This window comes from Thalassophryne amazonica, chromosome 5, assembly GCF_902500255.1.
Source record: "Thalassophryne amazonica chromosome 5, fThaAma1.1, whole genome shotgun sequence".
Classification (NCBI taxonomy): domain Eukaryota; kingdom Metazoa; phylum Chordata; class Actinopteri; order Batrachoidiformes; family Batrachoididae; genus Thalassophryne; species Thalassophryne amazonica.
The window spans coordinates 88,582,083-88,595,948 of NC_047107.1; the positions used below are offsets into that span (position 1 = coordinate 88,582,083).

The 13,866-nt window shown below is 39.1% G+C and overlaps 1 protein-coding gene across 2 annotated transcripts in view; it reads right to left on the reverse strand.

Annotated features, from left to right (window-relative positions):
- The window catches only part of dapk1 (death-associated protein kinase 1), a 215,423-nt gene that overhangs the window by 61,817 nt on the left and 139,740 nt on the right, over window positions 1–13,866 (reverse strand). For both annotated transcript variants that reach the window (XM_034170809.1, XM_034170810.1), the window contains exons 8-10: window positions 8,982–9,134; window positions 4,623–4,668; window positions 4,321–4,410 (exon numbers count right to left, since the gene is read on the reverse strand). In XM_034170809.1, coding sequence (XP_034026700.1) covers window positions 4,321–4,410; window positions 4,623–4,668; window positions 8,982–9,134 — 289 coding nt within the window. The remainder of the gene's footprint in view (window positions 1–4,320; window positions 4,411–4,622; window positions 4,669–8,981; window positions 9,135–13,866) is intronic.

A 13,866-nucleotide genomic window follows, 5' to 3' on the forward strand; every position in this document is an offset into this window, starting at 1 on the left:
TAGTTTATTAGGGAACAACGTCAAACTTCTAGGTTCGATTTTAGCAAAGCAAATGCAACTATATATTGGAAAACTTATTAATCCTGATCAAACAGGCTTTATAGCCGGACGGCAAGGTTCAAACAATATCAGAAGAGCTTTAAATATCCAATCCACTGCCAAAAAATCTGACCACCCAACAATGCTTCTGGCATTGGACGCTGAGAAAGCGTTTGATAGGGTGGACTGGGGATATTTAAACTATACAATGGAACGATTTGGATTCAGCCCTACTTTTATCAGTTGGATTAATACTATAAACAGAGATCCAATTTCAAGAATTCGAATTAATGGTTACTGTTCGGAGTTTTTCAAGGTAAAACGGGGAGTGAGGCAGGGCAGCACAGTCGCTCCAATTTTGTTTGCTCTCAGCATTGAACCACTGGCTGAATGGATAAGGATAAATGATCAAACAGCTGGCATTATAGATAAAGGAGGCATAGAGCATAAAATATCTTTATTTGCTGATGATATACTTTTGTACATAAAAAATCCATTAGATTCTATTCCCCCGCTCATGCACTGTCTTGGCAAATTTGGTGACGTATCTCGTTACAAGGTAAATAAGGAAAAATCTGAGGCTATGATGATTTCAGGACAATGGCCGTGTCAATTAAACTCTGATGTTAAATTAAATGGTCAAAGGAGGGCTTCCGATACCTGGGAGTTATCTTAACACCCGACACATCAAAACTTTACAATTCAAATTATGGAAAACTAATATTCCAAGTGAGAAGTGATCTAGAGAATTGGCAGACACACCCTCTGTCTCTTATAGGCTGGACAGAAACTATAAGGATGAATGTGTTGCCGTGATTTCTTTTTCTTTTTAATTCTCTTCCAGTTACAGTGCCTCATACCACTTTCAAACTCCTGGAAAAGCTTTTAACTAAATTCATTTGGCAAAACAAATGCCCCAGGGTGAGACTCAACGTTCTTTGCTCCCCAAAAGGTAAGGGTGGCCTAGCCCTTCCACATCTTAAAAGTTATTTTTGGGCTGCTCAGCTAAAAGCTGTGGTCACATGGTGTAAATCAGATACTGACACGAGATGGTTTCAGTTAGAGCAGAGTTCAGTTCCAGATAGGCCAATATCAGCGCTTTTATTTATGGAGAGAAAACGATGGAAGAAACTTAAAATTCTGAATGAATGGATCACATTTACTTTAGGTGTGTGGGAGAAAGTTAGGAAACAATTTAAATTACCCTTAGCTTTGTTTAGAGCTTTAGAAATAACAAATATAGCAGATTTTTTGCCTGCGAGACAAGATGGTGGCTTTAGTAAATGGGCAGACAGAGGACTAAAAATGATAGGTCAATTGTTTTCAGGAACAACCCTCAAATCATTCTTCCAGATACAACGAGAATTCAATATTCCAAGTAACAATCTTTTCAGATTCTTTCAAATACGTCATTATCTTGAGAAACACAAAGAATTTGAACAAATTAAAGCTCATCCAACAGATTTTGAACAATATTGGATAGAGATTGTAGAAGACAAAAAAATACAGAAGAAAATATCAGTTTTATACAAACTCATATGTATTGAACTAGACGACAGTATATTAGATACGAAGAATAAATGGTAATTGGAACTTAACACTATAATAGAGGACATAGACTGAGAGAAATCATGGGAGGATTGGCACAAATGTTTAAGCAGTCCAAATTGGAGAGAATTTAGCTGGAAATTAAGACTTAGATTTTTTAAGACACCTACTGTTTTGGCCAGCTATAACAACAACACCAGTGCCCTCTGCTGGCGAACGTGTGGACAAATTGGTGATTTTTCGCACATTTTTTGGGAGTGTCCAATGCTAACTGTTTATTGGGAACAGGTGACTAAAGAAATAAAAAAGATTTTGGATGTTAATACACCAGTTAATATTTCACTGGTTATGTTGCTTGGTACAATACCTGGTGGTTTGGATAAGGACAAAACATACATGCTAAGAGTGCTTGCGTTAATAGCACATAAAATCATCACCATTAACTGGCTTAAACCATTTCCACCAACACTGGAACAATGGACTCAAAGACTGAGATCTGTGAACTGTATGGAAGACATCACTTCAATACTAAGACTTAAGAGAGAGACATACTTAAGGAAATGGTCATCTGTAATCACCTATTTTGAGATTTTGGGAATTTAGAGTGCACTGATGCCTATTTATTTCCTTTTTTAATGCTATTTCTCTTTTTTTAAACCATGTCTATAATAACAAATGGCAAGTGTAATTGTGTCTTTGTGAGTGTGTGACTATCAGTCAAGGAACTGTTATAATAAAAGTTCAAAAAAAAAAAAAAAAAAAAGAACAGCAAAACAAAACACAGACAAACTGAGGTTTTCGTTGCCCTTCGTTCAAATTTTTCAACAGTTTAAAAATCCTGACGAAGTGCCAGCTGCAGGAACAAAGCTGCGCAAAGGTTAAACGATGCCAACGAAAGTCAACGAAAGTCCAGATTTCTTGTTTCGTCAGGGCTTCGTTGCCCTTCGTTAAGTGCCATGTGACTGGGCCATAAAATCAAATTTGAAGTACACAAAGCAGATATAGAAAGATCTACAAAAAATTGGTTTTTGAGAAACCTTTTGATAATTTGGTTACATGCAAAGTAAGAAAGGAAATTACCAGGTGGACTACACCTTCTCATCAATATGAGCCAGTTGAGGGGGTTTGAGCATCACACTACAATGTTCCCCATCCCTGACACCTCCCTGTTTAGATTGTCTGACTATGTCCAACCGGGAGGAGCCACTATCATGGAGCGATTATCCAGCCCATTTTGCTTGGAAACTTCCCACAAGGAAGAGACTATGCAGCTGATAAGTAAGGCATCTGAGTGAGTTGATTAAATCTTCTGTCACGAGAACCAGACTTTGGCTTATAAGCTGCAGCACATTAATGGATGAATGACTAAAAATACAAACTAGATCACAGGCTTAATTACCAGATAGGAAAGTTTTTCAGGAATTATCATATTTTGTATGTGGTGTATACTACTACTTTACAAGACAAAAGATGTTTTTCGACTGTCTGTATTAAAGTAAATGCTAACTGGGGTTACCATTAACACAAGCGGCTTTGTGTTAGCAATTACGATTATCATGCACTAACCACAGTGAATGCTAAGGACATCCATAACTGTTTGCCTCAAGTGCATTGATAGTCAACGACTAATCTTCAATGTTTGATCACTGCGAGTTTGACTGCACGTGGTGATGTGCGAAGATGTATACTACTGTTAAGTCCCCCTTATTCACGCACTTGCACGCCATCTTTGCGATGATCCCACCCGCTGTGTTCCCAGCTGGATGTTGTTCGTTGTTCCACTGCCTGCCACGAGCTCTGCGCTGGACGCTGTGTATATAAAATAATTATTTCATACCGGATTAATCACTTTCTCTGCAAACTGGCTGTTGAAAAAGCCTCTAATTGCTTCCTGAATCACAGAGGACCACTTCAGCTTCAGCTGTTCACGTGTGCCTAATGAGCTGCAGAAAGCATTTTGAGCCATCTAAAAAGGTAATTATTTGTCATGTTTACATTGTCATGGCTTGGTAAAACAGTTGTGTGTTCTTTCCTTCTTGTGTGCAGCTGTTAAAGTGTGTTTTTCATAGATTTAACATCTCGTTATAATCCTTCAGATGAGCTACACTCTGATGCTATCCGCTGACATCACCACTCTCTCTGTTCACTTCTTTACTCGACTTGACGAGCTGCACGTTGTGTTGGTGATTAGATCGTGCCACGTAGCACGACATGTATGTGTGCAGGTTTTTCACGAACAGTCTGCACCCGTTAAAGACGAGTTTACTCTCCTGCACGACACAGGTCATGCAAGTGTGTGAATCAAAGTCATGCTCGTGTCAGAGGGCCTTTAACTACAGTTAACATTTTTTTTAGTAAGGCTCATAAATAGTCAAAACTTATCAATATGACAGTGCCCAGTATAAACAGCTACATCAAAAACATGGTAATTTCTAGAAAACGTTCATGTCTGAATTAATTATACAAGGTATTAGTAACATGTCTTTCTTAATTTGCAGTTGAACCTGGACTTGACTGTCATCTTGACAATCATGGTGAACCTCAACAAACAGGTTGTTATGAAAGCAGACGCAGTTTGTAAGTTACACCTGGAGCAATCTGTGGCAACTTGTTAGACACAACAAGTAAGGTGTAGGTGTGGCAACAAGCAAAGTATTTTGGGTGTGTGATGATTAACTGTTCACCCTCATATCATGCCTACCATACTTTAATGAAGCATGCAACAACACTTACTTTCCATTTTCTTCGAGCTGCAAACTTCTTGAACTTTTCCATGTTGACGGCTGACTCCTTTCGGCTCAGTGCTTGTTGAGTGTCTTTTGGCTGGTTTCACAAATACAACAAAATATTGCCAAAAAAAAAAAAAAAAAGATGAGATTCTTGGAAAAGCAAATATGGCACAGAATTACCAGTATAATTGAAAACTCCTCACATGTCAACAGTCAATTGTTACCTTAAAATCCAAATATATTTATTAAATTATTGTAAAGATTATACATATTTTATGTGTCATGTCTCAAAAAGCAGAGTCTAACCTTGATCCATGGGTGCTGGAGGCTGTCTTGAATAGTCATTCTCTTTCTGTAAACAAAAATTAAAATAGAATAATTAACATCTACAGGAACCAGACACAAAGATGGTTGATAAAAAAAAAAAAAAACCTTCTCCAGTGATTATTGTTGTTTATAAGACATTTGTAGGGCTGCGTTTGCATAAAATCAGGGCCGAAATCTGATGCATATTTTATGGGATGATGACTTTTAGGCCCAATCCCATTAGTCGATGGGAGAGCATTGGATTGAGCCTTAATAGTACTACTGGATGTACTTGTATTTATGATGCTTGTCTCCACGTATCTTTTTGCAATGCGTCAGCCTTGACCACAAGTGGTTGAAACAGATTGTAGTGTTTTTTTTTACATGACTTTGCATGACTCTTAAATAAATACTCATTAATTATACATGACCTCATTTTATTTGTGAAGTATTCGATGACTTTTTACCACTGTTTCATAACCTTTTTTTTTTTTTAAACCATGGAACATTTGCTCCCTGGTAAAAAACAAACAAATACAACCCCAATTCCAATGAATTTGGGACGTTGTGTAAAATGTAAATAAAAACAGAATACAATGATTTGCAAATCCTCTTCTACCTATATTCAATTAAATACACCACAAAGACAAGATATTTAATGTTCAAACTGATAAAGGTGATTATTTTTGTGCAAATATTTGCTCATTTTGAAATGAATGACAAAGGAAAACAACAAGGTTAGAGGTCAAGGTTAAAGATGTACACAGTGACTGTTGATGCAAGTCATTCAAACAGTTATGAATATACATCCCCAATTCCAATGAAGTTGGGAAGTTGTGTAAAATATAAATAACTTTACTATATTTGTGCAGATATTTGCTCATTTCGAAATGGATGTCTGCAACACGTTTCAAAAAAGCTGGGACAGTGGTATGTTTACCACTGTGTTACATCACCTTTCCTTGTAATAACAATCAATAAGCGTTTGGGAACTGAGGACACTAACTGCTGAAGCTTTGTAGGTGGAATTCTTTCTCATTCTTGCTTGATGTACGACTTCAGTTGTTCAACAGTCCGGGGTCTCCGTTGTCGTATTTTGCGATTCATAATGCGCCACACATTTTCAATGGGCGACAGGTCTGGACTGCAGGCAGGCCAGTCTAGTACCCGCACTCTTTTACTATGAAGCCACGCTGTTGTAACACATGCAGAATGCGGCTTGGCATTGTCTTGCTGAAATAAGCAGGGATGTCCCTGAAAAAGATGTTGTTTGGATGGCAGCATGTGTTGCTCCAAAACATGGATGTACCTTTCAGTATTGATGGTGTCATCAGAGATGTGTAAGCTGCCCATGCCATGGACACTAGCACACCCCCATACCATCACAGATGCTGGCTTCTGAACTTTGCGCTGGTAACAATCTGGATGGTCTTTTTTCTCTTTTGTCCAGAGGACATGACGTCCATGATTTCCAAAAACAATTTGAAATGTGGACTCATCAGACCACAGCACACTTTTCCACTTTGCATCTGTCCATTTCAAATGACCTTGGGTCCAGAGAAGATGGCGGCGTTTCTGGATGTTGTTGATGTATGGCTTTTGCTTTGCATGGCAGTGTTTTAACTTGCACTTGTAGATGTAGCGACAAACTGTGTTAACTGACAATGGTATTCTGAAGTGTTCCTAAGCCCACGCGGTAAAATCCTTTACACAATGATGTCAGTTTTTAATGCAATGCCGCCTGAGGAATCGAAGGTCATGGGCATTCAATGTTGGTTTTCGGTCCTGCTGCTTACGTGTAGAAAGTTCTCCAGATTCTCTAAATCTTCTGATTATATTATGGACTGTAGATGATGGAATCCCTAAATTCCTTGCAATTGCACGTTGAGAAACATTGTTCTTAAACTGTTGGACTATTTTTTCCACGCAGTTGTTCACAAAGTGGTGATCCTCGCCCCATCTTAGCTTGTGAATGGCTGAGCCTTTTGGAGATGCTCCTTTTATACTCAATCATGAAACTCACCTGTTTTCAATTAACCTGTTCACCTGTGGAATGTTCCAAACAGGTGTTCATTGAGCATTCATCAACTTTCCTAGTCTTTTGTTGCCCTGTCCCAACTTTTTTGAAATGTGTTGCAGGCATCCATTTCAAAATGAGCAAATATTTGCACAAAAACAATAAAGTCTATCAGTTTGAACATTAAATATCTTGTCTTTGTGGTGTATTCAATTGAATATAGATTGAAGAGGATTTGCAAATCATTGTATTATGTTTTTATTTACATTCACACAACGTCCCAACTTCATTGGAATTGGGGTTGTACAATCATTCCCCAGGAAAGTCCAAAGAAATCATTTGAAGGTCAATATTGCTATGACGTTCATGTCCATGATGAGTGTCCCCAAACGTCTGACCACAACTGTAAATGCCATGTCAGTGCTTTAAAATAACGCTGAGGCTGTTTATTATGAAAGGCAAAACAGTCCAAAATTAAATGTCTCGTGATTTTCCTCTAACAAATAGCTGATACAAGATAAAACCCACAACATGTACTCAAACTGAATTAAGAGTAAACCTCCTGCCTCACAGCACTGCTGCATTAAACATGAGGGAATTTTACTTTATCCATTAGCGACTCATAACAATGGCTATGATGGTTCCATATACTGTATTCATGAACACTTAAACAGTAATGCGTATGTCCTTTTGGCAAACCTTCATTTATCTTCCTGGCAGCAGATTAGATCAATTAAAAGCCATCCTATTTCAATGTACGTACTTGTTGTGTGATTGCTACAAACACAGTTTTCCATATCGGTCCACTCTCATCAACTGTGTGTTTAATACAAGCTGTGCCTGCCCCTCGGTACCTCTTTTCTCACACTTGCCCACCTAAATTTAATTATTTCCACACCTATAATTATTCTCCTCTGTTGGCTCCCCTACTCTTGCTGCACTGTTATGAAAAAAGCTGGAGTAATTATCAGTGAGAAGAATCCATTTCAACTTAGGCTGGATGACACTTACTGGCTTAAAGTGTTTCTGGAGCTAATCAGCTGTTGCTAGAGCAACTCTGCAGCGAGCATGCACCATTCTTATGTACCAATGCTGACACACCTATTGTCAAGAGACAACAGACTTTTATTTAGACTATCTGCAGAAAGTCAATAATCTGTTTTAATTTAGAGTTTTTATGAGTGAGTGTAGCTGAAATGTAGAACAGTATGCCCATTAACTGATGTGTCGGTGGTTTGATACCTGCTTATTAAGTGACTTTGGGCTCTATCTTGATGATGGATGCAAAAACAAGTTATACAAAAAGGTACATGTCCAGTCGGGGCATGTTTTGGCAAACTTTGCTATTTAAGCAATGGTAAATACCTGTAACAAAGCCAAAGGGGCTGGATTTACTATGTTCATTAGGGATGGGTGTGTTGCAGTCCCAATGGAATATCAACCAATTGGCGAGGCACCTGTCTATTCCTTTAAACTGAAGCACGACAGGTGCAGAGCAAGCGCCAATTTCTGCCCCTCAAAAATTAAATGACCGAGAAGATGAAAAAGTTCCTTGAATGGCCACTTGAGGCTGGCTCCAAAACACGAGCAAATTCTCATAAAGGCCCATGTTAAAATGTCCGACTTCAGAAGACAAACATGTTTACAAGCCTGATAGAAAAAACAGTTTTGGTTTCAAGCTAATTTCCACCTTCATGACATCTGTACAGAGATGAACTTTTTTGTAACTCATGAGTTTAAGATGTTTTCAGTCATAAAGTTATACAAAATTAGGGGCATGGTTGCTTTAAGTGAGAGCTACTGTGTGCTGCTGAGCCAAGAGTTCAGAGCTCTGCTTCCAGACACGGCTAGCCATGGCTGCTAGTGGATGACCGCACCTGTCCTTTCTGAGCATTTTAATGCAGATTATCTGTAACAATATGGCCTGCTGTGAGATTAATTGTCCAAGCAGATCATCTAAGAAGTCTGTTCTCCAGTATTTCCGTCCAGTGAAATTTTCATATTATTTAATTTTGTAAGTTAGTGGCTGTTAGTATTTTGATGATGACTGGTCCACGTAATCCATGATAATAGAGAGAGAGAGCGAGAGAGAGAGCGAGAGAGAGAGCGAGAGAGTTCCTGGCATTGGTGTTCGAGCGTATGATGAAGGATTGTGCATCTCTAGCATCTGTTCCCAGATGGACAGGTATGAGCAAAGTGCAGTCCATTTAGAATTGAAATTTATATCAAAGAAAGAACAACTATTTAGATCCATGCCTTTAAAAGCACACTTTCTCAACAAATATTATTAGTAGTATCATGGAGTAGTAGGAGGAGGAGGAGGGGGAGGAGGAGTCACATACTTGGGATCTTTAACAAGTAGCCTTGCTATGAAATCTTTGGCCAGGGCGCTGGTGTTCCTGAAGAAATCCTCATCAAACGTGTAGTCCACAGCAGAAACATTGGCCAGTGTCTCTTGCTTGTTGTCACCCAAGAAGGGTGAGGCCCCGCTCAGACTGGAAAAGCGACAAAGGAAAACAACAAGGTTAGAGGTCAAGGTTAAAGATGTACACAGTGACGATGCAATTCATTCAAACAGTTATGAATATACATCCCCAATTCCAATGAAGTTGGGACGTTGTGTAAAATATAAATAACAACAGAATACAATGATTTGCAAATCCTCTTCAACCTATATTCAATTGAATACACCACAAAGACAAGATATTTAATGTTCAAACTGATAAACTTTATTGTATTTGTGCAAATATTTGCTCATTTTGAAATGAATGCCTGCAACACGTTTCAAAAAAGCTGGGACAGGGGTATGTTTACCATTGTGTTATATCACCTTTCCTTGTAGTAACACTCAATAAGCGTTTGGGAACTGAGGACACTAATTGTTGAAGCTTTGTAGGTGGAATTCTTTCCCATTCTTGCTTGATGTATGACTTCAGTTGTTCAACAGTCCGGGTTCTCCGTTGTCGTATTTTGTGCTTCATAATGCGCCACACATTTTCAATGGGTGACAGGTCTGGACTGCAGGCAGGCCAATCTAGTACCCGCACTCTTTTACTACGAAGCCACGCTGTTGTAACACTACAGAATGTGGCTTGGGATTGTTTTGCTGAAATAAGCAGGGACGTCCCTGAAAAAGACGTTGCTTAGATGGCAGCATGTGTTGCTCCAAAACCTGGATGTACCTTTCAGTATTGATAAATGGTAAATGGACTGCATTTATATAGCGCTTTTCCATCTGTATCAGACGCTCAAAGCGCTTTACAATTATGCCTCACATTCACCCCGATGTCAGGGTGCTGCCATACAAGGCGCTCACTACACACCGGGAGCAATAGGGGATTAAAGGCCTTGCCCAAGGGCCCTTAGTGATTTTCCAGTCAGGCGGGGATTTCAACCCATGATCTTCTGGACTAAAGCCCAATACCTTAACCTCTCCCAGATTGATGGTGCCATCACAGATGTGTAAGCTGCCCATGCCATGGGCACTAACACACCCCCATACCATCACAGATGCTGGCTTTTGAACTTTGCGCTGGTAACAATCTGGATGGTCTTTTTCCTCTTTTGTCCGGAGGACACGACGTCCATGATTTCCAAAAACAATTTGAAATGTGGACTCATCAGACCACAGCACACTTTTCCACTTTGTGTCTATTCATTTCAAATGACCTTGGGCCCAGAGAAGGCGGCGGCGTTTCTGGATGTTGTTGATGTATGGCTTTCGCTTTGCATGGTAGAGTTTTAACTTGCACTTGTAGATGTAACGACGAACTGTGTTAATGGTTTTTCTCAAGTGTTCCTGACCCCACACTGTAAGATCCTTTACACAATGATGTGGGTTTTTAATGCAGTGCTGCCTGAGGAATCAAAGGTCATGGGCATTCAATGTTGGTTTTCGGCCTTGCCGCGTACATGTACAAAGTTCTCCAGATTCTTTGAATCTTTTGATTATATTATGAATTGTAGATGATGATATCCCTCAATTCTTTGCAACTGAATGCTAAGAAACATTGTTCTTAAACTGCTGGACTATTTTATACACAGTTGTTCACAAAGTGTTGATCCTTTCGCCACTTTGGTGGTGGTAATCCTCTCCTCATCTTTGCTTGCGAACGGCTGAGCCTTTTGGGGATGCTTCTTTTATACCCAATCATGACACTCACTTGTTTCCAATTAACCTGTTCACCTGTGGAATGTTCCAAACAGGTGTTCATTGAGCATTCATCAACTTTCCCAGTCTGTTGTTGCCACTGTCCCAGCTTTTTTGAAATGTGTTGCAGGCATACATTTCAAAATGAGCAAATATTTGCATAAAAACAATAAAGTTTATCAGTCTGAAAATTAAATATCTTGTCTTTGTGGTGTATTCAATTGAATATAGGCTGAAGAGGATTTGCAAATCATTGCATTGTGTTTTTATTTACATTTCACACAACGTCCCAACTTCATTGGAATTGGTGTTGTATATACGTACAGAAGGTCAAAACAGACATCATAGGGCTAAATTCTTAAATCTACCAACAAGGTAACACAATTGGAGAGATTTGCCCATTTATTTGTTTTGCGTTGGGCAATGTAATTTAAAACATGATGGGCAAATTTTGAGTTCTTTTGATGGAGGAAAGGCCTTTGGTTAAGAAAGAATATGTTTTGAGGTGGATCCAGATGCAGACTGGAACCACTAAAAGGTTTGGAAAAGTAAAGCATTATTTGTCAGATGCACTACTGCACCCAGGAGCATGTTAACCTTAGTGGCATAATGCCCATATTCCACTTCCGTATAGTGTTGGGAAGGAAGAGCAGCGATGACTGAAGCCCTGACAGTGTTCACATCAACAAGCTATTTTTTCCCACTGAGCACATTACAGCATGATCAATAAATGCGATGCATGATTCACTTCTTCTGTTGTCCCTAACGGCCTGTGTGCCGTCAGAGACCACAACACATAACACACTCATCTTTAGAGAAGACTGCAGCATCGATAACTCCATCCTACATGTTACTGGTTCATTTAAGCTCTAATTATTAAATAATTTCTGCCTCTAGTTTACATGTTACTTGTAGTTGTGTGAAACAGTACCCCGCTGTGCTGGCATGTTGTATAATCATTTCCCAGGAAAGTGCAAAGAAATCATCTGAAGGTCATTATTGCAATGATGTTAATGTCCATGATGATTGTCCGCAAATGTCTGACCACAACTGTAAATGTGATGTCAATGCTTTAAAAATCACACTGAGGCCCTTTATTATTAAAGGCAAAACTGTCCAAAACTAGAGCACTACACTCGTACAGTACAAACCTCCGCCAACACCGGTTAACAATTCGACAAAATTTTACCTTGGAAAAAATTTTCAAGGTCAAAGCCTTGTTAGAAGTGGCTTTTCATAAGCTAGATTAGATATGAGCAAATGTCAGGAGTATGTATTTAGTTTATGCACTTGAATCAAAGTTTTTTGTGGTGTTGTCAGGTTTTTTTTTGTTCTTTTTTTTTTAATACTTTTTCAGTTTTGGAATTTTTTTTCAGATAATTTTCACAGAACATTGGTTATCTCTGCTATGCACTGTCATTAGGAACCTCCAATCCAATTTTGGTGGTCTAGGTAAATCCATAACAGAAATATGAGAGTGACTGAGACACTATTGATTGAGATATAATGCAAAAATGCACACCAAATGGGCTTTTCAATATTAAATTCAAATGTCCACAAAATCCAAAATCCACATAAGATCCAGAACAAACTTTGTTAGACGATAGTGTGTGCCAGTCTGCACCACATCTAAGATATAATGTAAAATACACATTAAATGGATTGTCAATGTTAAATTTACTCACTCACTCACCTCCAACCGCTTTCTCCAATTAAGGGTTGCAGGGGCGCTGGAGCCTATCCCAGCAGTCATAGAGCTTGAGGCGTGGTACACCTTCCTCAAGCCTCAAGTTTCCAATCCACCTCACCTTTTTGGACGTGGGAGGAAGCCGGAGCACATGGAGGGAACCCACGCAAACATGGGGAGAACATGCAAACTCCACAGGTGGGAAACGAACCCATGACCGCTGTGAGGCAACAGTGCTAACCACTAAGCCACCATGCTGCTATGTTACGTTTAAATGTCCACAAAATCTGTAATCTGGATCAGATCAGGATCAAACTTTGTCAGTCGATAAAGGATACCATCCTACATAACAATCTCAAATATAAATTAAATTCAATCTTTTTGAATTTTTGAAAATTCATTCAATGTTAAAAATAGGGATTTTTCCAATTTTCTAAGATTTTTCCTGAGTTTGCCTTTTTACCTATGACCTTAAAAATTTAATCAGTTTTTGCCAACTGCGATCAACAGTACAGGACCATGAAGTGAAAGCTGTGATGTTGTGCTGACGGTGCACTGCAGATCTGTGGCTGATAGACGATGGTGATGTGTGTATTGATTAGTAAGGGTTGGCCTATTTGTTTAAGCGGTGGGCTTGAGACCAGAGGATCCTCAGTTCAAACCCTCATCAGGCCAGAAAATCACAAAAGGCCCTTGGGCACTCCTGTGTGTGAGTGTGTAGGTGAATGCGAGGCATCATTGTAAAGCGCTTAGTTTCAGATTCAGATGGAAAAGTGTTTATATATTCAATCCAATTACCATTTAAAAATGCAAACTCTACTGCAGAAGGATTCTTGTCATTCTACAAAGGCATAGTATGCACTAACCCCCAGTGCAATGAGTAAACATTGAAAAACATACTATTGACAAGTCTTGCTTTTCTGGAGAAGGATTTTACAAAGTACAGTTCAGTAATTTTGACTCTGACCCCAAAATGTACAGGCTTCTTGGCGTCATCATGCCAAACACAATGTTTGATGACAATTAGACAATCAGAAAGTAAGTTATTGCACTCAAAAGCTTTTTACAAAGTAGGCTCCAGTGACCTTGACCTGTGACCTCTTGATGCCAAAAACAATAGGCCACCAGGGTCACTACGCTTAATACATGTACCAAGTTAGGTGACAATTGGGCCGGCACACCTGAAGTAATCTCAATCACATGCTAAATGTTGCACAGCTAACTGACTCCCTGCACATAGTGAGGTCTTGCCCAAAGGGTGTGCTGTGAAATATCATTTGGAGTCATGTTCAAAGTGTCTTCATGCACATTAGATGTACAGTAGTGTTCAGAATAATAAAAGGTGTTCACAGGAAACATTTATTTCTGTATGTATGTATGTATGTATGTA